General features: G+C 46.2%; 2 protein-coding genes across 3 annotated transcripts; one reads left to right on the plus strand and one right to left on the minus strand.

Annotated features, from left to right (window-relative positions):
* Window positions 1-9,752: 9,752 nt before the first annotated feature.
* Window positions 9,753-13,587, minus strand: LOC101755185. 2 transcript variants are annotated; one of them, XM_004954264.2, is made up of 9 exons: window positions 13,341-13,587; window positions 12,792-13,132; window positions 12,020-12,360; window positions 11,692-11,941; window positions 11,448-11,613; window positions 11,114-11,216; window positions 10,790-10,918; window positions 10,433-10,648; window positions 9,753-10,279 (listed from the first exon to the last, which is right to left on the minus strand). In XM_004954264.2, exons 2-9 carry the CDS (start codon window positions 13,027-13,029, stop codon window positions 10,001-10,003), a joined length of 1,722 nt encoding a protein of 573 aa, XP_004954321.1. In that variant the 5' UTR covers window positions 13,030-13,132; window positions 13,341-13,587; the 3' UTR covers window positions 9,753-10,000. The 2 variants fall into 2 exon arrangements, with proteins under 2 accessions (XP_004954321.1, XP_022681508.1); XM_022825773.1 differs by having other exon boundaries at window positions 11,448-11,941.
* A 5,127-nt stretch (window positions 13,588-18,714) lies between these two features.
* LOC101755595 lies at window positions 18,715-19,645 on the plus strand. Its single transcript, XM_004954265.4, has one exon. It carries the CDS (start codon window positions 19,160-19,162, stop codon window positions 19,454-19,456), a length of 297 nt encoding a protein of 98 aa, XP_004954322.1. The 5' UTR covers window positions 18,715-19,159; the 3' UTR covers window positions 19,457-19,645.
* Window positions 19,646-26,667: the final 7,022 nt, after the last annotated feature.

The following is a 26,667-nucleotide window of genomic DNA, read 5'->3' on the forward strand; positions in this document are numbered from 1 at the left end:
CACACGCACACTGGCACAGGCGCCGCACGCATCACTTCCTGTTCTTCGCTGGAATCTTCATCCTGTGGTTTCATGAAACCTAGTCACCAAGCACAAACCAGAGAAAAAGCTTCAAGGTGCCTGAGGAGGCTTGTAGAGATAGCTTAAACAATTCTGAAGAAACCTCACCAAGGGTGCAAGACACTGGCTAACGCCTCCTTTTCTTCAGGGCCTAATGCTCCTCAACATGAATGCATGGAAAATAAACAAATAAAGCACCTTTGGTCCTCCCTTTGCCCGTGGCTGTTGTTGGTGTTGCTGCTGTGCTGCTGTTGCCATTTCATGAGTGTCCACTCGAGCACAAATGTGACCTAAAATGAAAGAGAGGTTGAGGGGTGTCCCTTTTTCCAGAATGGAAAGATCATTGCAAGGCTGCAAACCATTAGTGCTCTCTCTTCCCCTAAGCCTTCCCCTATTGGTCAATGCTTACACAAATATAAGAGAACAGCCAGTATCAATCTGAAAGCTTCACCCCACTATGTTGCTGATATTTAATTGTATACTTGACCTCTTGGTACGGTCCATGTTTAGGCTTATCATTGGTTAATTGCCTTATTTATTCCATTATTTTAGGCTTGCAGGAGAGCTAGCTGAAGCTGGCCATGTACGAATTGCCATCTATCATGTCCGTAGTTAGATTTGTTATTGCTGTGTGTCTCTGAATTTTACTCGTGCACGCCTTGTTTTGATCATGCGCATATATGTAGTGGGTAAGTTCAGAAAGCACCAAGAATGAATTATATGGCTAATTGCACACAGCTTTCCCTTTGATTGCACTTTAATTCATCATGGATAGGAATAAGCCTTTGAAACTCAACTTAAATATTGATGTGCGATTCGGATGCAAAGTTAAACCATAGCGCAAAGCCATTTGTAACAAACTTATGCATGATTACTGCATTATATAATAACAAGGTGAGGAGCATGAGCACTACTTTTATACTGTCAGATTAGGACATAATAGCATCATCCACTGTGATGACTTGGACCGCTTGTCAGTGACATGAGCTTTTGTGTGTATAAAGTCCAAACTTTTTCCCCAATTTATTTACAGTGTATACCAATTCAAATTTTATTATATGGCAAGAGTTGAAAGCGGAGATGGGATCCGAAGTTCCATGTAACAACACGACTAAAAAGCTCTTTGCCGCATGCACCACCATCGATATAGGCGATGGAGCGAGGACTTCATTCTAGAACAATGGATGTGCGCAGGGGCAACGACCAAGAGACATAGCACCACACATTTATTTGGTCTCCAAGAAAAAGAATAGGAATATGCAGGAAGCATTATATAACAGAAACTGGATTAAGGACATCAACTAGAGATGGCAATGGGCAAAATCCGCACGGATACAAGCTCCAGATATCCATACCCACAAGCAAAAAACCACACCCGCGCCCGCTGCCCGCCGCCCGCCACGGGCAGCAAACCGCGCCCGTGCCCGCTATCCGTGGATAGCGCATACCTGCGGGCATGCCTGTGTGCCCACATAGCAGCAAGGGCGGCACTGGCGGGCAGCAGCACTGGGTTGGCGTCTCGGGGAAATGGGGGCAGACGGAGTGATGAGTGGACGACGGATCCGATCCTCCGGGGGCGAGCGACGGCGGGAAGGACGGCGGCAAGGGGCGGCGGCACGGCGCTGGCGAGCGGTGGCACTGGGTCGGGAGTCGGGACGGGGGGAGATGGGGGTGGATTCGGGCCTCCTAAAAGTGCTTTTGGCCCCCTAAGTGGGTTTTGGTGTTGATGACGCGCACAATTAGGGGACTACCACGCTTATTGAGTGTTTAAAAGATTTCAAGGTCAAGAAAAGGCAAAGGCACACAAAACAAATCTAAAAGAAGAACAACATACAAGGCAAGACCGCGTTGAGCTCAAAAGAAGTTTCAATTCATATTTTCTATTTTGAATTTGAGTTTAGAAATGCCATACTATAAAGAGGGATGAGGATGGATTGCCTTGGGATGCAAAGGTGTTCCAATGAGTTGCTATAAAGATGCTAACCAAAATCTTGAGAGACGCAAAGCACTCACGGACACAACCCTTACCTCAAATTTCCGGTCCCTGTCGGAAGTTCCGACACTGTGACGGAAGTTCCGACAGGTGTCGGAAGTTTGCAGAAAGTCCCGACAGAGACTCTCTGTCTGCCTAGTTGATCCCTGCCGGAAGTTCCGGTTGTGTGTCGAAAGTTCCGACAGGGGGTCAGGAGTTTCTGGAAACTCCCGATGGGAGTTCTCTGTCCTGCTGGGGTGTCCCTGTCGGAAGTTCCGACACTATGTCGGAAGTTCCGATAGGTACATTACCAGCACAGTAACGGCTAGTTTTTGGGGACTGGGTATAAATACCCCTCTATCCCCTCATTCATTAGCTTCTGACCTAACTCGAGACAAGCACCCTCAAGCATTGATTCCTCACTTCCTCACTCCCCTTTGAGCCAAATCCTTGAGTCCTTAAGCTAGGGTTTGAGTGAGAGTGAGATTGAGAAGGTGTGTGACTTGAGGGTTGAGTTGAAGTCCAAGAAGTTCATCTCAAGAAGCATCTCAAGCATCTCCGACTCCGATCCGTGTTCTTTACTCTTGAAGCTTGCTTCTAGATGGCTAGGGGTCACCCATAGAGCGCCCTCTTGTGTGGTGCGCCCGGGAGTGTTTGTATTACCCAATCCTTTGTGGATTCAATAGTAAGTAACTCAATCTTCCTTTGTGGTTGATTGAGGGAGGTAAAGGGTTAGTGAGGACCCAGCTCTTTGTGAGCTCCTCAACGGAGACGTAGCTCTCTTAGTGAGAGTGAACTCCGGTAACAAATCCTTGTCTCGCTTGTTGTTGTATTCTTAATTATCTTGTGCCCTAGAAGCTTGTTTGTATCCGATCTTCTTACTTGTGTAGTTCCTAGCTTGCTCATCACCTGGAGTAGCCTCTACACGTTATTTACAATACTTTGATTCAAATAGAATTGGTAGAATCAGCATTCATTTTGAATTTCGCTCTGCTCCTTGTATCCTGTCGGAAGTTCCGGCACAGTATCGGAAGTTCCGACGCATCGGAAGTTCCGGCACTGCGTCGGAAGTTCTGACAGTTCTAATACCGCTGCGAGTTTTCAGGAAAAATTGAAGTGTGCCTATTCACCCGCCCCCCTCTAGGCATCACAAGACCCTTTCACCTCCAGGGGTGGCCGGCAGCGGGAAGGGGTGGCGCTGCAGCAGGAAAGGGCGGCGCGGGCGGCCTGGTGGGCGGCGGCTGGCGGCACTGGGTCAGGAGTCGGGATGGGGGGCCGGGAGGGACCCCGAGTGAGTGACTCAGTGCGGTGGCAGGAGGGAGAAACGAAACCCTAATCTGAGTTTATATACATGGTATTGGGGTTGGGGCCACATGTCAGATATTGGAGCGGGTCTGGCGGGTTTACGGGTGCGGATATTATTTTTTCACGCCCGTGAGCAAATATCTGTTGGGTCTAGGATCATGCTCGTGCCCATGCCCGCGGGCACAGACTTAGACCCATATCCGTGCCCATCGGGTTTCATATTTGCGGGCACGCGGATATTTTCTACCCGTTGCCATCTTTAAGATCAACCTTCGGCACAGAGACTTTGTCGTACAACACTTCCGGGAATTTGTTCTCCTATGGAAAACTGTCCAACAAGTGGTGCTTCGGCCCGGGGTGGGAGATGACATCAAATGGAAACTAAACGCAGACGGTATCTACTCAGCCAAATCCGCATACAATGCACAGTTCATTGGCTCGGCGTTCACCAACTTTGACACGCTAATATGGAAAGTGTGGGCTCCTAGAAGCTGCAAGATCTTCTCCTGGCTAACGGTCCAAAACAGGCTCTGGACTGACAGATTGCAGAAACGGGGATGGCCAAATCAACTTAACTGCCCGCTATATACATGAAACGGCAATGCATCTTTTCACTCAATGTAAGGTAACACGTAGGCTATGGGACATGGTGGCGAATTGGATATCCTATCCAGCAATCCAACTGATGCTCTGAGAACAAGTGGAAACTCTGCATCGGTGGTGGTCGGCGAGGGCATCAACAAATTGCTGCTCAAGGAAAGGTATGCGTTCTCTGATCATGCTCGTCTCACGAACGGTATGGAGGCATGCGTTCCAAAGGGTTATAATTAGTTTTTTTTATCTTCTTTGCACCTATTGGTGTTTTGTAACTATCCAGTCTAGAGTTTCTTCTTTTAAATATAAAGTTTCGGAAAAAAATTCAAATTTTATTACCGTACTAACTGCCGTGTCTGTAATCTTCACGTAAGTACATGAGCTTTTGCGTGCTTAAAGTCAGTTTTGCTGCAAGTTCCTTCATTCTGTTCTGGCTTTCTCTCACCTAGTTTATCATACCTATACAGCTTGGTTAACCGCGCATAAATTGAGATCATGAGATGACATAGCTAGTGATGCGCACTCGAATTCTGTAGATTTGCAGAGTAAGCTCCATCAGAATTTGTTTTGATCCCACTAACAGGAAGGTTAATTTTGTTCGCGCATGACGCCATTTACGCTTTAGGGACCCCCAAGTGATAGATACTATGTCGTGTACGAAAAGAAATTTGAGGGAAAAAATGGTGGAAAATTGATACATGTACCAAGCTAATAGTTTAACCTCTTTTAGCAATAACCTCTTTTTAAAAAAAAACGGTGCATAGTGTCATCTTAAATGGTCACTGGATTTGCTTTCATTTTATCAGAAAAGAAGAGCATATTCTATCATGGTTGGCGTTTTCCTAATCTAGGCTATTGTGAGTGCGACTCTTTTTCTACTTTCAGATGCATTAATGCCAACCTTGCTGCATGCATTCAAGTAGTATACCTCATACTCCCCTACCAAACTTTTCTCTTCAAGTTTTTAATTATATCTTTGCATATATACAGGATCTAAGTGGAGGAAGAGGATTGCCACTTTTTTTTAGAAATAAAAAAGATTATGATAGATGATGCGTAAATGCATACACAACCAAGGTCCATAAGTGGGCAGTGCACAAGCTGGTGTGCTCGGAGATCTCCAATTGCTGCTGCAGCTTATGGACACTGACACTGGAAAGCAAGGAGGAATTAGTGGGCACGAACAGGTCGCCATCACACAGATTTCTGAATCCCAAATCTCTTCGATCCCAAAATGATCTGTCGATTTGATTTACATGGTAGAGAAAAGGGAATTGGAAAAGCTTGCAATCCTTGCCTGCCTACCTGTGAACAAACTGTGACAGTGATGGTGATTAGCCGGTGCGTGTCTGCTTAATTCAGAGGTCCGTCAGAATGAAATGAACAGTGCAGGCCTACAGAGTGGTGGACGCTGACGTCTGCCTCCTTATCAGTTGATTGTTTGGTTGCGATCATCACAAATTGTCCGCAGCAATTTCCTCCTGCCTTTGGATGGTCTGATGATACACGGAAAAGGGGCACACTAGAGCGGTTTTCAGCTGTAAAGAGAAACCACAAAAGCCACCTTTTCTTCGTCTTCTTTATATTCCTCCCTTGCCTTTATTTTTCTTTATTTTGCCGTCATTTTTTATTTTCTTTTTCCTGATTTCTACGTCTTTTGTTGTGTGCGTGTCATGAGAATGAGATACAGACTCACTGATGGTCAGATGTGGGATGGAGATGTTCAAAGCAGGTCTTCAGTTTTCAGAGTTCAGGTTGGGACAAGAATTTCGCCAGAAATGCGCTGGTCATATGCATTGTGCTGACCATGGTTTTGTCCATGGTGACTGCAACTGTTGGGCGCTTAGTCAGCAGCGTGTATCGCCTTATAATTGAATTTAATGCACTAAGGAGTTGACTTGGGAAACAATGGCGCATCACTGAATGACACGACGCATATGCATCACGAGAAAGATGAGCATTGTTGCACACTCAACAGGGTGCCCAGAAACCTCCTAGCCATCAGTCCATCACCGCCTCATCTGACGTCAGTTTCTCCTTTAGTTTCCTTGAGAGAGAAAAAGGGAGTTCACACAATCATACTCCCATGAATTCAGAACAATGTAGTATCAGATAAGGGAAGTTGGGATTCATGATGCAGTGCTAGGCTACTATAGAACCTCTAGGGCAGCATCAGAGTTCAGATAAGGATGGCATCCAAATGGTAATGGCCAGAATATACTTTCTGATACCTAACATTGCCATTCAGGCCATGCAGTAGTGCATTTTTACTGCTGCAGGTTTCCATACATCTGCATCCACTCCACACAGTTCCACCCATAACAAAACCATTGCTGAATGCAGATTGCATTTCCCCTCATCCCAAGCTGATTCACCAAGTCAATGGATCCTCCGAGGGTAAAGCCGCCCCACTGAATCGCAAGAGCAACGGGAGCCGCGAGCACCATTGCTCGTGCGCGGAGGCGGAGCCCTCTCTGGAGCTGCCGCATTGGCATTGCTGATGGGATCCAAAAGGAATCTCATCACTCCCTCAAGTGGGGAGCAAGCTGAAATGCTTGAGCTCGTGCGCACTACTTGCCTCTGTGATGGGTTGCAGTCGATCACTACTACGTACGTCACATTGCAGTTCATCTTTTCCTTCAGGGTACTGTTACAGGGTCCCTTTCAGGTCATCATCTACCTCTCAACAGCAGTGGATGGATGGATGGATGGATGGATGAGCAGGAACTGGAGCATCACTCTTGGCCAGGAATTGCAAATCGAAGCACTAGAGACTTGTTGGTGCCTCTTTAGGGGAGAGAACTAAAGGAGAGGGAAACCAGTACCACCACCTCAAGGATGACATGGAAAAAGGCTGGATAAAGATGATCAATGCAGCACAATTCTGAGTGCTTTGGCACATGCTACAGCACTCCTTTCTCCGTGTAGAAACGGCCCACTTGATATTAGTTTCGCATGTATGACATAGGCCTGGTTCACTGAATCTTCACCCAAAAGATCGTTTCAAAAAAAAAAATTGTTTCAGGACCAGACCAGTGACCATGCATCCCATTCTATCCTCTGCCTGGAGACATGGAGTCGTAGTTCACCATCTTCAGTGACGTGGTGGATGGACATCTTACCATCAGATCTTCAAGAAATCGAATGGTTGACAAAGAAGAGAAAGTTCAGGTCATCCCGATGGTGTGAAAAACTTATCTACGCCAACTTTTTTTACATGGAACTGCTGTTACTTTCGTATTCCCTCCATCCCAAATTACTATTCATTTTAACTTTTCTACGTACATAGCTGCTATGCACTTAGGAAAATCAAAACAAATAGTAATTTGGGACGGAGGGAGTACTAGTGTTCATGCAAAAATATGTAGCGCCAAACACCGAGCACGTGCACTTGTATGATTGAGTAAAACTTAACGAGGATATAACTCATATTTCAAAAGATTATTAAGTGAAACTTCCTTGAGTTGATTTTGGCCACTTCCATCTCTCTGAGTACAAAACTAAATGGGAATACATCTCGTGTTTCAAAAGACTCAGTAATATTTCCTTGCATTGATTTCAGCCGCGTCCATCTCTCTCAGTCCAAAACTTAACGAGGATATATCTGGTATTTCAAAAGATCGACTAGAATTTCCTTGCGTTGATTTCAGCCGCGTCCATCTCTTCGAGTCCTACTACACTTAACAAGGATACATCTCATTTCAAAAGATTAAATAAAATTTCCTTGTGTTGGTTTCGGCAGGCCGCATCCATCTCTATAAGTCCAAAACCATCTCTTTGAGTCCAAAACTTAACGAGGATACGTCTCTTATTTCAAAAGATTGAGTAAAGTTTCCTTGTGTTGATTACGACTGCGTCCATCTCTCTAAGTCCAAAACTTAACGAGGATATATCTCATATTGGAAAAGAAAAGGTAAAATGCATTTCGATCAGGTCCATCTTTATGAGTCCAAAACTTTGATTTTTAGACTCGCCATAACTTTGCTTCATGTGGACCTCTTGGTTAATGACTAATTAATGAGGAAAGATTACTTACGCTTTCCAATTTGAAGCATCTAGTTGTGAACTCGTACAAAGGCGCTGCATATTTTATTCCACTAGTCTACCAAGCTGTGCTCTTACATGGGCTAGTAATTTTGAGACACGAGTATCAAAAAATCAAAAAAAAATAGAGCTCATAGCTAATAACCAAAATTGTTTACTCCTGTCTTGCATTCTTTGTCTCATTTGTGAAATGTTCCAACATAATATTCATATAGAGACGTATCTATCTTTATCCAGTTGTAATAGACTATCATCGCACATATACCTTAAGTTAGAATTTTTTTCTACACTAAAAATATCAGAAATAATCAATTTAGAATTATATATTGGTGTATTTTTTTTATATATGATACTTTCCTTTGATGACAGGTGTATGAAATTTAGATGCAGATTTTTAGAGGTTATTTTAGTTTTTTTAATAACAGCAATTTGGGTGATTCAGATGAAAATTTAGAGGGTTACTCTAAATTATTTTTTATAATGACACATATGGGTAATATAAATAAAGGTCAGAAGGTTACTTATGTTACTATATAGTATTATATAGATGTGTGTAATTTAAATATATATATATATATATTTCGGAAGATAGTTTAGTTTATTTTTATAGTGCTAGAGGTGATCGAGGAATCTACCGGATTGATTGATGGTCAGATATTATGATTTTAAGAATTTTGAGGATTAACTTGAAGGCTAAGTCTCTAAAGATAGTAGTACTTCCAACTAAATAGATGACCGTTTTCTCTTCCTAAAAAGTATGATCAGTTTCGCACCTCAAGAAGACCAAAGGTGAGGAATCCGCGATGCGCATCCTCGCAAAAGGAAACTACGACGCGCGCGCGCATGCATGGAAGAATCGATCAATCCAGTAACTTGACATAGTACAGTGCTAGTCCTTGGTCAACATCCGACAGGAAAAATGCCATTTTGACTGAGTATCCTTGGGGGTGAAAGTGATCAAACCGAGAGGAAGCAGTCACCTGCAGACTGCAGTCCATGTTAACTAGTATGACGGTCAACAAACAAGAAGAGACAGTCACCGCTTGGTAATTAAATTAGTCTTACGAAGTTGCCCCCTGTAGTTAACATCACTGTGGCCTGTCATCAGCAAACAAGAATAGTAATAGTAGACGGCGACGGAACGACCTGCATGACAAATTACAGTCTGACCAAGTTACTATGCAGTTGATCCTTAATCGCACGGGTAATACACTCGTAGTAAGCAGCTACTTCTCCGTGCATCATGGATTTACCCTCTCTTTCTTTCTTTAGTTAGTCTCTCTTTTTTTGCTTACTCAATACTAAACACATACTAAGCTTCAACAGGCAGACGTGTAGCTCCTGGATGCTCCCGTAATGCATGCGCACAGCCAAACTCCGCCAAAAGCAACCGTGCACAAACGGCGGTCAATCTCGGTCTCTGCTGAAAACTAACCGGTGCAACTCCGGTCAATCCCATGCCCTCTTTAGACTATTTAAAGAATCGGTAAGCTGCTGCTCACATTCATATTTTGCTCACCCTTCTGACTTATCACTTTATAATCATATAAAAGCCCACCAAAAGAAATAAAGAAATAACCTCCAGCTATCCATCTATTCAACTTTAAATCAATCAAATAAAACCAAACCACAATTCGGCCAATTCCCAACCGAGCCTAAGATAATGAGATGCTAAATTTTGCTATCAACAACTAGTACAAAAATTCAGTAATTGGATCTCTCGTGTACCACTCATCAACCCACTGAAAAAATTGAGTAAGTGCATCCTCTTTTCGCGATAAGTTGGACCAAGAGAGGTGATAATATATCTAGCTTTCAGTGGACACCAGATCAAAAGATATGGACCTGATTTGATATAACAAAGTACTGCTCGACTACTTAGTCCTGAAGTTTCATGCTAAAGATGTCTTCTCAGATTCTCAGAAGGTACATCTGCTACTGCTGTACACAAGCAAACTAAGGTCACAGCATCTCTATTTAGTGGAGCTACAAGACAATCGATGGGGCAAGCAATCTCTGAATCGCTTACCAAAACCGGTCCTTGTTCACCGATAGATAGCCGGACATTACCTTTCCTCCGGTGTTTCTCATTCCATCAATGAGGTAGCACCATGTTGATCCCAGGGCTCCAATGAAGAAATCTGCTTCAGTGGCCATCATGAAATTGACAAGAGGGTAGTTTGTGCTAGTCTCACGGCCCAAACTGGCCTCATACAGTGCCATGGTCATATTACCACCTTGGCGTGCCACATTCGTGAAGTAGAAATTCCAACCAGGGTAAAATTCAGTTTTATCAATAACTTCCTGCATACAGAATTATCAGGAAGTTGAATTTCATCATTCCCCTAAAAATTTACTCACTAGATAATGCAGCATGCTCTGCAGAAACCATTTTTTTAAGAAACCCACTGCAGAAGCTTAACAGGTGATTTACACTGGATAAGGGAATTGGCTTGCCTGCATTTCAGTAGAAAGCCAGATGTTCTTCAGACTTGGAAACTGTCTGCGGAGCTTGCCAGCGAGCTCCATGTATTCCTCAAAGCCAACCACTGCCATTTCACAAGCTTTGTCTCCCATCCTTACATGCATACTGAGAAGAGGCCGAGGTATATATGGTTTGTGGACTGACCACACAAACCGTTCTATTTCAGATTTAGTTCTAGTAGTGCCAACCTGCAATGCGTAAAATATTTTGGTTGATTTTTTTAAAAAAATGATGCCGTTGGTGCTGATGGTGCCATATCTAAATGATTATTCAGACAAATCTCGGTGCACCACAACCACCAATCAAAAAACAGTTTTCATTGTTCAGACCTTTGGTGAGTCATTCTGAATACTTTCTAGAACCAACTTTGCTGCTTCGAAACCAAATGCAGAGTGCCTAGCCACATTCAGTAGTCCGCACATGTACTCTGTTGGAAACCTCATTAGGTACCTTGTGGCCTGCATGGAATGTCACAGGAAAGATCAGATTCAAACAACAACACAAGTGTAACCAGGAGCAAGAGGGTATTGATTGATTACCATCTACGAAGACACCTGTAAGTTTCCTTTCAACATTTTTTTGTTTTTTGAGTATTTTGATGAACAAGTGCTCTGTGTATCCCTTAACTTATTAACGAGAGTGCAAACTCGAACCTGGGCTATCCACCATCTTCTATCCATTTTACGATGATTTGTGATCAGTCTCTCCTTTATCTCTGTTGTCGGTTGCAAATATTTCCATGGCTCCCCCCACATTCTACAGTATAAGAAATGTTACAGAACTCCTATAGAAATTGTAGCAGGAAAGGATAACTAATAAGGCAAAATTAGCTCTAATTATCTTTCTCTGGGACAAGTAGCAAACATGTGGAGTCTGAAAAGCTTAAGAGGTAATAATTGCGGAAAGGAACTCATACTGCTGAGTGCTGACCAGCACAGTGGGAGACAGAGAGAGAGGAGAGAAATATAGATCAAACTGAAATTGTACCTAGGTATGCGTCCAACCCATATTTGCTTGGAGGTATAGTTCTCCTTCACTTTTACCAATCCCTTGGCCCAAGAGGCTTTGCTCTGCATGAGCTCAAAAGCCCGCTTGCGGCAGTCTGAAGATGTCTCGATAAAAAAGTAACAAGACCAACTAGATCTTGAAGCACCTAAAAGATAAAACCAAAATTCAGTGCAGCAAAAAGTAGCACTGCACTCAGTATTACCATGGCAGACAGGGCTATTACCATGGCAACCGTTGTGATCAGCCCGGTTATAGTAGTTTGTAACCAGAATCCTTTTCTCTTTCATGGCAATGGCAAGAAGTCCTGCCATTCCAGCAAGTTGTGCACCAATACCAAATCCAGGTAGCCTCTCCCAATCTGCAACAAGAAACCTCAAGCTTGGATCGCTGCAGTTTGGAGGATGCTGATGAATCCATATATCTCTCTGTACTTGTCTGGTCAATGGGTAGTTTTCTTCATCAGATCCTACAATCTTTTATTTTCATTCCTAAGTTAGATTTGCATGTGCAACATTAACAAAACAATTATATGTTCAGGCAAGATTGCATACCCAGGGAGGATATTGTCTATACTGATTTGCATTTTCTGAGTATTTTTGGTTCAAAAGTTCAAGCTCAAGTGATCCTTTCCATAATGTCCAATGAGGAAATGTGCCATTATCGCCGTAGTTGTCAAATCGTTTATATCTTTCTGCATTAAGCCTGCAGTCATCCAGATGAGGTGGCTGCGGGACGTCTGAACTTTTCAGAACTTCATCACCGGTAGTGTTGAGCATAGTGCTCCAAGCATTGTACAGTTGCACCATTCTAGCTTCAGTGGTGTGCTCATTTCTATCTTGTTCCTCTATCTTCTCTTGTGCAGAAGCCAACTCATCTGTTGTTGCAGCCCCGTCTGCTCCAAAGAACAATAGTTACAGGTTGACAGGCATGGGCACAGCAAAACAAAGGAGAAACCTGAGTTATCCAATGATACAAGTTGCAGCCATAAGAAACTGCCAAGGAAGTGTAATGCATTGAGAATATCATACAGCAAAATGATGTTGCACGAGTTTCAGATGGGGCTGTTAATGTAGTATGTATGGTCTATGACCCACAGTTGTTTTCTTCAGTAGAATATAAGCTGACACATACAGTACAATTGTTGGTAGCTTCTGAAGAACATAAATGATGCACTGCATGCAGCAGTTCTGTTCGATGATTAATCACTAGAGCAGTAAAAACTTGCATTCCGTTAGGATTGGGCAAATTCAGGTATGCTGCAGTAAGAGATGGTGTCCGTGGGAGTGTTAGATCATCAGACATGCAACAGGGTAGAGCGATTACCATGTTCAGTCAATGTAAAATTCCAGAGGATTGCGCGCTGCAGCGGTGGATAGACTGATCGGCTCTGGGGGACTCGGAGTGGAGGCAGAGCAACACCGAACAGATACATAATGCAGACGCCGCAGAGGAAGCCCGTCACCCAGATTTTACAGGGAGCAGAGCTCCCAACCTGCATAGCCTTCCTGGATAGCACCCTCTCAAGGCTCTTGCTGCTGCTGTGGCCATTATTACCCTCCATCCTGATTCTCTACCAACGCAACCAAACCACATGCAGGGAGTCAGAACCACATTCTTCGGAGTCGTACAAGTATCAACCGAGCTGCTCTGAATCGGTGAGCTGACTGCATGGAGACAGGGCAACACAGATTCAGTTGAAGTTTGAAAAGAGTGAGTGTTTTCTAAGAACAGGAACCCTACAGCGCTGACAATCCTCTCTCTCCCTGCCTAAACAAAAGATCTCCACATGCACAAACATGCACTCTAAACCATTCCATGAACTCAAGAACTTGGGCTCTAAGAAGAAGAAGAAGAAGAAGAAGAATCACATACCAATTGCTGATCTTTCTCTGCTGCCGTTTCTCCTTCACTTCCCTCGGGTCCTCCCACCGAAAGAAGGCAAGATCGAGAAGAAAGGAGCTTCTCTGAATCAAATCAGCAGTAACTCGTTTCGATTGCTAGAAAGATCAGAGAGTGGAGCGCAGTTGTTTGTCCCTCTCCTGATTGCGTGGCTCTCCTAGCAGAGCAGTGAAACGCCTCCGGATATGCTAGAGTAAGACGAAGGGGAGTGCGGTGGAAAAGCCCGATCCCTTCGCGTTCCGTTAGGCTTTTTCTAAAATCAAATTTGGCAGAGCAAACAAAAAAAGCACAGAATAAAGAAAAAGGAAAAGGTAATATCCGATTATTCTTTCCTACTACGTACATGCGATGCGATGGATGATTTGAGTGGCATTGGAGTGATTAGATAGGGTTTTCGTTTAGATGGTAGCTAGCGTTGTTTATCAATGAACTCGCCGTTTTCGGAAAGGGAGATCGCCTTTGTCACTTAGAGATTGTGAGAGAGCAGAAATCGCCTTGTCAGTCGTCACTGAGAAGTCTGCTGCAACCCTCTGCGTCGCTCCAAAGCTATCGCCTGTGAGTCAAAGACTCAAGAGGAGCACAGGCACAGCACAACCGAACAAGCGAAAGCGAAAAGCGCGAGGGGCTTGACAAGTGGCGCGGAGGACGCCACGTGGGCGCTCGCGGGCCCCGCATGCCATCGCCCGCCTTTGCATGCCGAGCGCCGGTGCTCGCGACGCGCGTGGCGCCCGTGCGCGCGGTGCGGGGCCGCGCACAACCAACCCGGCTTGCTCGCGCGGAATGGTGACGTGACGCCCAACCGCCTCCGGCTCTCCGGGCAAAGGCCTTAGGCAGATCACGGCGGCGTCAGGTGTTTTGTTGCGCACACTGCTGACCCCCCAGAACGGCTGAACGTTGGATCTCTTGTCTTGTTACGGCCAAGGCATCTTTAATCATGACAGGTCATGGTGAGCTCATGCTCTTCATGTGCATCTCGCCTCCCGTCCATGATGGGGTTCTAGAAATCAGGCCGGAGCTAGGACGTGTTTGCATGCATGTAGCCGTGCAGGCGAAGCAAAGTGCGCAGACCGTATGATTGATCAGGTGAAGCGTTTCGTTTTTTCTTTTCGTTTTCCGTTGCTCCATTGAAGAAATCAGGAAATTTCTCTTCTTCTGCATAAAATAAAAAAGATGCGAGCAAAGTTGTTGGGCTGTATTCGGTACGTTCGTCACTGACTGGATAGTAGTAGGCCCAGAGTCCGATAACGGACCTGACTGCATGCATCCCCGGGTCGAGATGGGCTTGAAGTTGTGCGCGTAATGCAAAACGGAGAGAGACACGCTCGCGGCCCATCACGCTAGTTCCATTGGAGACACACGGATCATCGTATCGTGTATTCGTGCAAGCTGATACCGATGGTGATGATTCAGTTCAGCGACGTTGATACGGGCAAGCTGGCAGAGGCCGAGGCCAGCTTTTTCTTTCCTCCTGCAAGGCTGTTTTGTGTGTTGGTACGTGAACGCGTCCACTCCTGGGCCATGTTTAGTTACTCCCAACTTCCAACTTTGACACTATGCAAAAAGAAGATTCCCCATCACATCAAACTTGCGGTACATGCATGGAGTACTAAATATAGATGAAATTAAAAAGTAATTGCACAGTTTTGTTGTACTTTGCGAGACGAATCTTTTGAGCCTAATTAGTCAATATTTGGACAATAATTCACAAATACAAACGAAACGCTACAGTGTGCTACAGTGCTGTAACAGTAATTTGGCACCTCCCAAATTCGCCAACTAAACAAGGCCCTGGCCTGGCCTGCAGCTGCAAGGCTGCGCCCTGCATGCACGGAGTGGGAGCTTGACCCAGCACCAGCAGCGCACGCCATCACGAGCCAAACAGGCACAGCGCAGCTACCACACACCAGGTGGCGTTCTCCGTTTGCTGGCTCAATCTGCCAGCGCATGTTAGAGGCTGTTTGGATACGAGGTGCTAAACTTTAACAGTGTCACATCGGATGTTCGGATGCTAATTAGAAGGACTAAACATAAGCTAATTATAAAACTAATTGCAGAACCTTGTGCTAATTCGCGAGATGAATCTATTAAGCCTAATTAATCCATCATTAGCAAATGGTTACTGTAGCACCACATTGTCAAATCATGGACTAATTAGGCTTAATAGATTCGTCTCGCGAATTATACACAGGGTTCTGCAATTAGTTTTATAATTAGCTTATATTTAGTACTTCTAATTAGCATCCAAACATCCGATGTGATAGGTGTTAAACTTTAACAGGGGTGTTCCAAACACCCCCTTACTCTACCACTGGCCTCAGTACCTCGTACTCATGGCATCAGATTTTTGCAGTGCCATTATGTGACCTCCTGAACTTTCCTTCAGATTTTCAGGGGGTGTTTGGATACGAGGTGTTAAACTTTAACAGTGTCACATCGGATGTTCGGATGATAATTAGGAGAACTAAACATGAGCTAATTATAAAACTAATTGCAGAACCCTGTGTTAATTCGCGAGACGAATCTATTAAGCCTAATTAATCCATCATTAGCAAATGGTTACTGTAGCACCACATTGTCAAAATCATGGACTAATTAGGCTTAATAGATTCGTCTCGTGAATTATACTCCATCTGTGCAATTAGTTTTGTAATTAGCCTATATTTAATACTCCTAATTAGCATCCAAACATCCGATGTGACGGGTGTTAAAGTTTAACAGCTGGTTGCCAAACAGGCCCTCAGTTGCAGTTTATGCACTCCTGCCATCCCTGAAAATGAATTCCCAAGCACGGAACCGATGAACCAGTGGCAGTGGGGAGCGAAACAAGGACACGACCGTGTTGAGGAAAACCGAGCCTTTCGGCGATCTACGAAACTAGGGTTAAAATTCAATCCAAGCTTAAAGTCCTTTTAAGATTAAAGGCTAACCTCCCCGTACGCCCGTCTTTTGATAACCTTTTCCTCCTTCCGCATGGCGATGCCGCAATTTAATACGCTTCCCGGAGGCTTCTGGTGCTCAGCTCCAACGAGGGATCGGCATGCTCACTTCACTTCACTTGTGCTTCCAAACAAAAAAATTAAACAAGAATCGGCACGCTCGCTTCGCTTCTGGTTCTTGACGGAGCTTCGTGGGTATCATAATCATGAGGCCGTTTCATGACCTGTTCTATCCCCAATAATAGCATTAGCAACTTAGCACGGCTACTGCTACAAAACAGCTAGCTTGCTCAAAAGAGCAGAGGCTAGGGATTTATTCTAAGGGCAGCCACAATGGAGAGGAAAAGTAGTCTTTATAGAATTATATAGGCTGGCTCACCATTGTACAAGTAGTCTATTGCTATATAGCAATCCATCCTTACAGGTACCCATAAGCATATAGCCCACCATAAGAATAAAATAATTAATCTATCTCTCCTTTTCCTTTTCTCTATGTGGCTGGATAAATTTTTTATGTGCTAAATGAACCTTACCTTATAGTCCATCCATGGCTTAGCTTAGCTTACAGTCCATCCATGGCTTAGCATCGTGGACACGGAAATAGATTACTGACACACATGATTTACTTATAAAGATCACTTAGTCTTTATGCATTGCTCATACCCTAAGGCGTAAATCTTAGGTCTCGTTTGGCAGGGTTCCGACTGTAGCTAAAAAACAGAGGTTTAGGATTTATTCCATAGCGTAAAACACTTAAGGCACCCGCGACGGGTGCCGTTAGTCTCTCTACAAACCTGAGAAGAAAGAAGAAAGTGTCGCAGGGCCGGAGCAGAGCGACGGTGGGCGGGTGTAGAGCCAAAAAGATGGCGGGGAGTAGGACGGCGAGCGGGTGTGGAGCAAGCCGGCAAGCCTTGGAGGCGGAGCTGGCCGGCAAGTGCGGCGGCGAAGGAATTGAGAAGATAAGAGAAAGATCAGGATGGGGCAGGAGGATTGACATATGTGGACCCCACATTATATTTAATAATTTTTGTTGTAGCAGGATTGTTGAATAGGTAATCTTCGGTGCTTACTGCATCCTACGTGGAGATTGTGGAGATTGCTCACTGTAACCATTGCGGGTGCTTTTGGACAAACTGCATATTTGCTGTTATAACCTACTCCCTCTGTCCTTTTTTATCTGTCTCTAGAAAATTGTATTTCCCTTACAAACCCGAGCGACAAAGATGGAGGGAGTAGTAAGGTAGCACCGTAGCAGGTAGGGCTAGGTAGCCCGTAATCTGTGACGGGAAATGAGCTAAAGCACAAGTGTGTGTTGCTGCTATTCAAACCGAAGAGTGCAGCGCAGGCGCATTAGAAAAGCCTGCGCGCTGCGATGCGCAGAAAGACGCTGCTGCAATGGAGCTCCAAGAACAAGGAGCCTTGACTCTTGATGATGCCCCCGTAAAGCCCGGTCGCCTCGTTCCATCAGAGGCTCGCTCAAAAGTGAGGCTCATACTACAGTCAGAGAGAAGGCATGTGTTTATTCTCTGCATGTAGTATATTGCATTTGGAACCACGAGCTCCCTGTACACGCCCAGGACGGCGACAAGATGAGTTGCGATTAGACCGGAGGCTGGCCTTGGCTGCATGTTCTTGTACGTGCGTGCTGCAATCAATCATGGTTCATGGCCGCGAGCTTCTTCAAAGTTGGCAAAACTTTTGTTTGCGACATAGTAGGATGGTAGGAAGAGGAATAGCACGGAACGACGAAGCACGCCGGACCCCATGAGGCCATGAGAGAAAGTTGCAGCGATGATTAAGCTGAATCTACATGGTGAACAGAGACGGATGCTGAGTTTTTATTTGGTGGGTCGTCGTCGTGTAGGGTCTACGGATGAAGTGAAGGGACGATTGCAGGCCACGTTGGGGACACGAGAAGGCAGCCGGTGCTTGTCAATGGAAAAGCTTGTCTGCCTTGGACTTATATACCAGGCTACTGTGTATACTAGTATTGACCTTCTTAATTCCATTCCTAATGCTGTGCTAATCAATTACTTATCAGAGTAATCGGGAGCTGAATAGTTGGTGCCTTGCATGTGAAAACTCCATTGTTCCTCATCTTGCCCGTCAAATTGCCCGTCAAATTGCTGCATGCCGCTTTACAGCCTTATAGCGAAACCAAAGCTTCCATTTGATTTGATGCCATCCTACGTCTTTTCCTTGCTCTGCTTTTGCCCCCTTTCGGGGCTCGCCTCGGCCCTCCCCATGAGGCCATCATCAACTTTTCGGGCTGCCGTCGCCTGGCCTGGTTAGCCAACCTTCTTCAGGCTCCAAGTAGAAAATCCTACAATTCGAAACAATCTGCTGTGCTCCACAGTTTACGTTCATTCTGATTGGAAAAGAAAACACTCCGATACGCAGACGCTCCACAGCACTGCAGCAGTAGTGTGGCGAGTCAGGGACACAAGCCATCAATGTATGGTGATGATGGTGTCAGATACACCTGGGGTATTGTTTTTCAGGCGTGGCGTCCGCCTCTACTACGAGCAGTAGATAAGAAGCCACCCCTGCCCCCATTGCTTTGCATGCACATGGCTGCCTCTCGTTTTCACCTCACCTGCAACAAAACCCGCCGAGAGATTCAGAAAAGCCAGCCGCGTCAAGTCTGAACCTGATAGCTTCTTCCCTGTCTCACAAATATCACCCAAGACTGTGAAGCGAGTGAGCTCACACAGTCACACACATTACCTTCTTCCTTAGCTCTCTCACCCAAAGTCGTCTCGTTCACATTGCCCTGGTGCTCGCTCATGGGCGCTGGCTGCGGCTTGTGAGGGACGCGGAAGACGAACACCTCCTGAAGGCTGCTCCGGTTCTTGCATGGCAGGAGCTCGATGGAGTACAAGACGACCCAGCGCCGCGCTGCTGCTCCTCCTGTGCGCTTTCCTCTGCGCCGTCCTGCTGCTCGTGCCGGCGGCTCGCCGGGGAGAGGAGACCGAGAGGCTTCCTGCCGCGTCGTCGTCGTCGTCATGGCCCGCCGGCGGGCGGCGCGCCCTCCCGCAACCGGGCGCGGCGAGGTCGAGGCGGTTCCGGGCGCGGGGGCGGTGGAACTCGGCGGGGCTCGGCGACAGCAAGCATGAGGTCCCAAGTGGACCCAACCCGGACTCCAATAGGTAGAGGTAAGGTAGTAGAGGAGTTTAGTGGTAGATCCGTTCACAGTGCAGTGATGCTCCATTGCTGGAATCTCTGGATGGAGCTCGCTGCTCTTGGATAGTTCTCTAGCTCTATGCTTCTGCTCATATCTCCTTTCTTCTTCTGCACAAACAGATGAACATTATTATCTAAATGCATTATGATAAATCGCCATCCCTGCTCTTGTATCGGATGCTGTAGATTACAAACGGCTTGCGTTTCCATTGAATCGAGGAAAGGAAATCAGAGGCTGGCGAAACGAGGAGGCATTCTGAACCTGAATCTCGAAACTAAACAAGGATTTTTCTGAAGATTTCCTCGCTGCAAAGAAATGCAATGAAATGCAAGCGGTCGTGTCCCAATAATTCTGTGCTTGGACCAGGCATACCCTGCCTGTGCAAGTGTGCAGCGAAGTGTTGTCCTGTGCCTTCCCCCTCCTCCTGATCAATGATACCACGCGTCGTGTCTGCTTCCATTTGGCCGGTCCCCTGCGGCAGGCAGCTGGGGTAGCATAGCAAGCGGACGCCCCCCAGGGTTACGAGTCGCAACTCGCAAACTGACACCGTGGCTGCGCGCACCTGTCGCCTACCACAGCAGATGGTCCGTTCGGCCGGACGCTCCCAACTGTACACTAGTGTAGCTTAGCGTCGTCAAGGATCGCATGCCTGTGCTGTTGTTGCATCGAGGATCCGTGTGAAAAGAGGTGGGGGCAAGAGGACGCGTGCATCGTCACTGACACGTGGGGCCACACCTGCCGGTCCTACGTGCCAGCGACGTGAACATCGTAGCGAACATCCCGAGGACAAGAGGGCGTTTTCCTGTTGTTAGAGCGGAAATGGAACGAACGCACGAGGCGTCAAGTTTTTTGAAGCCGTGCGATTGCGACGTCCCCTCGCACAAGGTGGAAAAGAGGGAAAGAGCTTCACGCCGGGACAGAGCTAGCTGTATTTCTTGTTCGCACGATCGGACGCCACTTCTCGGACTCGTGTACGCAGCCGTTTTCGTTGGGAAAAATAAAGATGACGCTGCTTTCGCTTTGGTGATGGTCCTTGCAAGTTAGTAGTAGCATGCCGTTACGCTGCTTGCGTACATGCCAGCCTCGCCGAGCGAAGAGCGGCCAGGATTTCGAAATGGGACCGGAAACAGCCACCTGGCCTTTGCAAATGGGCACTGGACTATTCCGCTCCGCCATTGGATGAACTCTGGTGAGCTAAACGTCGTAGCAGCTAGCAGCAGTAGCAGAGCAGGAGGCAATGGCCTCATCGCTTCAGCTTGCTGCAACTGCTTGGGCCTCCGTCAACTCGGTCGGATGCTGTTGCACCCCGGCTGGGCCGTCGTCTGTCCCCAACTCTCCCAGTACTACCTGCTCGGCTTGTGGGCTTGTGGACTCAACGGAGGAGAAGTGGGCATACGATACTGGGCCACCAGATTAACGGGCCAGTTCTTGAACAATCTAGGCCCAAGTTGCAATCGTGGCCCGCACTTGCAGCATCTGTTCTTTGCGAAAAAGGAGAAGATGTTGCATCTGTTGTCGGCTCTCTCTAATCCCTGTCAGAATCTGCACAAGACCTTCCTCCTGTCGCAGGTCGCAAGGACATGCGGCCTTCTGCGCAAAGAAGCGTCAGTGCTTCCACTGAAGCAGGCGCAAGCAGCAGCCTCAGCGTAGAAGCAGACACTCGTTGCAATTCTTATACTCCAGCTCCAGCAGACACTCCACAGGTTCAGACTATTCAGTCAGTCACGGCATAGCAAAGACAGGGTTAATTTTACGGGTAAACACCGACAACGACAAGAACCGCATCTACCATCTCACGATTCCATCTTACCACGCAGTAATCTACTACTGCAGTGTTCGATCGCTTGACGCAGCTGCAGCTTAATCACAAAGTCCAACCAATTCTAACTAGCCTCACATGATCAGGGTACTACACAGCTAGTACTCCTTAATTTCTTTTACTATACCTACCGGTCATCAGGTCATGTGTGCCCGTGAAAAGTTTAAGCCCCCGGTGCCACGGGGCTCGATGCACTCGCTCCTAGACAAGTCACTAGCTCGTCGCTTCAGTTTGAGCTTGACCTCCCGGTTAATTAATCCAACAAGGCAGCTCACTCGCCGAGCCACTGTAGCTGCAGTGATGGCCACATGCACTCCCAACGCAGTACATACGTTCCATTGTTAATTGAGACAGCGACGATGATTGCCACCGGCCTGACAGTTAACCGGTGAACAGTACGTGCCCTGAAGGCGTAGCCAAACGCAAAAATCCCTGCAGGCCTTTTCCTCTTGCATACATCGATCGACGTGCTCAGTCTTCTACCTTCGAACATGAAAAACAAAGAAAAAACTTGATCGGTTTATTATCTGGTTTGTAACTAATGTAGGACTAGAGACTTTGACTAGCTGCATGCATGCTTGGAATCAGTAATGGGTAACAGGATAACGCAACCTGGAAAGCTCTGCGTGTGTAGCAGCTGATAAACGAGATGTTTTCTTCTTTTTTTCAGAAAGGAAAACAAAACATCCAGGATGCATGATGATAGGTAAAGCTACCCCAATAAGAATCTCTTGTTCCTGCATCAGCACTTTGGGATGATATGACAAAGAAACAATAAATTGAGAGGAACAACTACGTGTCTACATTGCTAATGTTCCTTGGAGATTAGAGATGAGATGCCCATCCATGCATGTGGATGATACGTGCCACTACCTCCATCTCGGTATTTCTCTCCTCCGCTACCTTACGTGGACTCCCCTACTTTGAAATTAGTACCATCTCTTCCCTTTTTTCTCGGGGAGAGAGGAACCTATTCCGTTCACACATCGTTATCTTCATCGTGGTGTGTTTTTTTTTTGAACAGTGACGCTAAAAAACTGGCCTTGATCATCAATCAATTGTTCGAAAGGAACGATGGACAATGTTGAATGAAAGTCTTTCTCATATCCTCGCTAGAAAAACATCTTTCTCACGAGAGAAACTCGACGATTATCACCGGAGAAAAGGTAGCACGGATTTAGCACACTGAATGTGGGCCCCACATGGGGAAGGCACGGACAATTCTACCCTTTTCTGAATTTATTTATCAACTATCGTAATCCCTTCACTTGTTTTTTTTAAAAAAAAGCCCTTCGCTTGAAACTTTTTTTTTAAAAGGGAAGCTTTTGTTTTTTTTTTCTCGTCTGATTTCACATCTGGAGGGCAATGGCAAGTTCATACTTGATCACACCATTTAGAGTGACGATACATCCGCTAAGAGCGGCGTGTCGGCGCTATCACCACAGCACGATATGTGTTTTAATTTCTATGCTGTTTTTAAACACGTATGCTTATCCTTTCCAGCATTGCAATCGCCTATGCGTCGCAGGAATAGAGGTGCTGCTTAGCTTGCCCGCTAGGCACCTCAACTGGAAGGTTTCTAATGATTATTTTATCAAGCTTAAACAAAAACAATCTATGTGCGTCAGACATGCTCTAAAGTATCCATCCATCCCTCTTCTTCCTGCGCAGGTTAATCAAATCCATAAAACTATCCGAATACTTCCCTTTTGCCTGCTAAGTGCTAGCTACCAACTTGCGGCCACATGCCTTGCTAATAGAGTAATGCTCCTATCCTACTTGTCACTTAAATCTAGTCATACCCGTATGGCTTGAACTACCTTTGAAGATGGAAAACAATAAGCAGACAGTTGAGCGAGCCATGAGTAGGTCACATGCTCAGATGATACGTTTAGTGCTATTTTTTTTCACGTAGGAATTACCACAAAGTGCAAGACGTTAATCATCACGGATAAAAGGCAAAGCTTTTTTTTAACGTGCTATAAATAATTATTTATGCCTTATCAATGCCGAATTCTAGTAGTAAATCTTTTAATAATTAGTATTTACACCTTATTAATGCCAGATTCTGGTAAATCTTTTATGGATACAAGACAACGAAGATGCATAAACGTAAACCTATCGGAAATAACTCATGTCGTACAAGCCATGTGCCGGTAGGTCCCGCTTCTCAGTGTGGCAAAGCCCATTGAAATGAAGTGCTGTAGGCCCAGCCGTGAGCCCGGCAGCATCTCCCGTGCGTGGACGCGAGTTGAAGCGGCCGTGAGAATTGACGCGCCGAAAAGAGGGCCCGGTCAATAACTCCACCGGTGCGCAGCACCATCTGCGGCCTCAGATTTGACGGCTCCTTTGGCCGTATGTGCCATGGACTCCTGGTGCTGCAGGATTGGAGTATTTTTCTGCGGACGCTCTCAGACGCTGTACGTAAGCACCGGATCTGTATTTCCAGATGTTTTACAGGTTTAGCAAATGTCCGTTAGCTAAGGACAATCTCTCTGTTAAAGCTCATCGTCTCATGCGAATGCAGTCTGCCATGAGGGAGAATTTGGATGCACATCTAGGGTCCGATGGATGTGATCCGAAACGCAGTCTGCCATGAGGGAGGAGCGTGATCTCCGTGAGGCTCCGGTATCTGGGAAGGCAGTGTTGGCAGTGGCGCCATCGCATCGGCTGGTACGACTGGCCGCTCTACTGGTAGTGTACAGTACAGCACCAACCAACCGAAAAGATGGGATAATTTCTCCTGCCGACACTAGGGAAAGCCACCCGCCGTAAATCACAAGCCTGACGAAGAATCCCTCGGCGCAACCGGGGCGAACCGAGACCGACGGATCTGCCTCGCCGTCGCCGAGCCAGATCCACCACTGGAGCCTGAGGGTGAGCACAGATTCGCATTGACCAGCAAACACGACCGGGTTCCTGGGCCAACACGTTGCCAAAATTAACTCCTATCGCAGCTACGCGACGACGGACCCACTGGCCAGTGGGCCGCTACCCCGCCCGTCGCCCACGCCGTCGTGCCGAGTGAGCGCATGGTCCAGCTGGGGCAGCCGAGGGCAGGGCCACCTGCGCTGCAGCGAAGGTCGGGCGCTCACATGGCCTGCGCCGTGACACATGGCCGGCCGCGCGGCTGGTGCTCCGACCGCCATGGCTGGTGGCCACGCCGCCACGGCCACTGCCCGCCTCATCTCCTCCCAGCCGTGCGTGCGAGGCACCCACCACCGCACCGTCACCTGCCCGCCGGAGTGCACCTTGTCGGTTGGAAGCGCAACTTTGGGTGCGGGTGCCGTGGCCCAAGGAATGCACCATGCCGCCTTGGAATTCGCGCGCATTGCATAAACCGGTTGATTTTTTTTTTCCCAATGCATCTACAAACGCGTGTCTCGCTGTCAAGGGAGACGTGCTAATTTTTGGACAAAAATTTTTTTCGAGAGCATCCGTGCTAGCAAGCGAGCATCTGTGTTCACAGCTACTCCCTCCGTCCCAAATTGCAAGTCATTATAAAAATATTGGAGAGTCAAAGCATCTTAAGTTTGATCAAAATTATAGAAAAAATAATAAAAATTTATGACATCAAATAGATATACTATGAAAATATAATTGATAAAGAATCTAATGATACTTAATTGACATCATAAATGTTATTATATTATCATATAAATTTGGTCAAACTTAAGATATTTTGACTCTCCAAGATTCTTGGAACGACTTACAATTTGGAACGGAGGGAGCACTTACTCCGTTCTAAATTACAATTTATTTTGATTCATGGAGGTGCATAATAAAAACAATAAATTGAAAAATTGAAATGAATAATAATTTAGGACGAAGTCGCAGTAGGAAACCGGATTATACTACACGAACAGGCAGGCATGCGCTCGCTGGTAAAAAGCTCACACGGTTGCACCAGGCCCAAGCAAGCGTGAGCTGGCACACGGCAGGGGGGAAACAGGCGACTGTGTCACAGTAAAGCGCTACTGGACGCTGCCCCTCGGGCGGTCCAGTTGTCGCCATCTCACCGTGACCCGGAGGAGCGGCGCACGCAAGCTCTGCGCGCGCTTGGCACCGGACTGGAGCAACACACTCGCTCTGAGGAGCCGTGCTAAAATCGCAACTTGTACAAAATCCAGGAACACGACACGCTGATTTCGTGACATTAGCAGGAGAACAAATACATCCTGTCCACATAACTCGGTACAATTTAGTGACTCGTGACGATTTCTATTTCCAAGCAGTTTGGTCCTATGTTTTTTTAACGAACGAGCACGAGATTGTACATATTTTATTAGCTAGCGCCTAGATCCCAAGCCGTTGCCTCGCTTTTGATTTTGGCCATTAGTCCCAACGCCGATATTTCTCTCTGTCTAAAAACTCTCGCTTTTCGCTCACTCCAGACCTCAAAAATTATCAAAATTGGTCCTAATCACCTTACGCGGGACGTGGTCACTCGAAGTGATATTGACTCACCACTGCATCGTGTCTTCACTTGGCCTCTAGAGTTGTGGGTTTAGGGTGGGTTGCGCCGTCCAGGACGCTACGAGGCTCCATAGTCTCCTTGTGTATCGGCATTCTGCCGGAGGGTGAAGAGCTGTCTCATGTCCTGCACAATGGGCACGTAGGGTTGTTTGGCCATCCTCGACACTGCAACCTGTCCTATGTCCAGACCCGGTTCTGAGTTATCTGCCATGTAAAGAATTTGCTTTTAGGCATAGTCCATAATTTTCAAATCATATTTAGTTTTGGCGCTTTGGTGTATCCTAGGAAATTGTGCTTTGTAGGCTGATGCTGCCGTGTACACTCCGGTTGTCATTTGTTTCCACCTAATCTGATCTTTCTGGTGCTTGGTCCTATGTTAGGCCAGGCAGAACTTGAGCATTGCAGGCAGCCGATTATTTCCCCTACCTAAAGGTTTGACTCAGGTATACTTGTACTACATTGTAGGTCATACCTAATGCTAGCAGCCGACCCATGCTCACGGCTCATCAAATTATGGGTGGTTAGCATTTTGCACTGGTTGTAAGCTAGCTTCAGTTCTTGACTACTACCATTGACCATTCTACATGCATAATTGATGTATGATAATTGAATCTCTTTATAGTACTTGGGCAATTTATAATTGTATGTATATTGAAATAATTCCTTATATTAGTAGTACAACATGCATGCCGGATGCATAATTGTTGAGGCTATGCATAATTGAATCTCTTCCTATCCAGGAATGCATAGATCGCATATATTAATAATTCTCCTATATTAGTATTGCAATAACGATGATTGCTATACTTACCTTATTAGCAACAAAAACGTAGGCCCCAACTGGAACGAGGGAAACGCACGAGAATTTTGGGGAAACCGTCCAGA

The sequence above is a fragment of the Setaria italica genome, chromosome I (genome assembly GCF_000263155.2).
Source record: "Setaria italica strain Yugu1 chromosome I, Setaria_italica_v2.0, whole genome shotgun sequence".
In the NCBI taxonomy this organism is placed as follows: Eukaryota; Viridiplantae; Streptophyta; class Magnoliopsida; order Poales; family Poaceae; genus Setaria; species Setaria italica.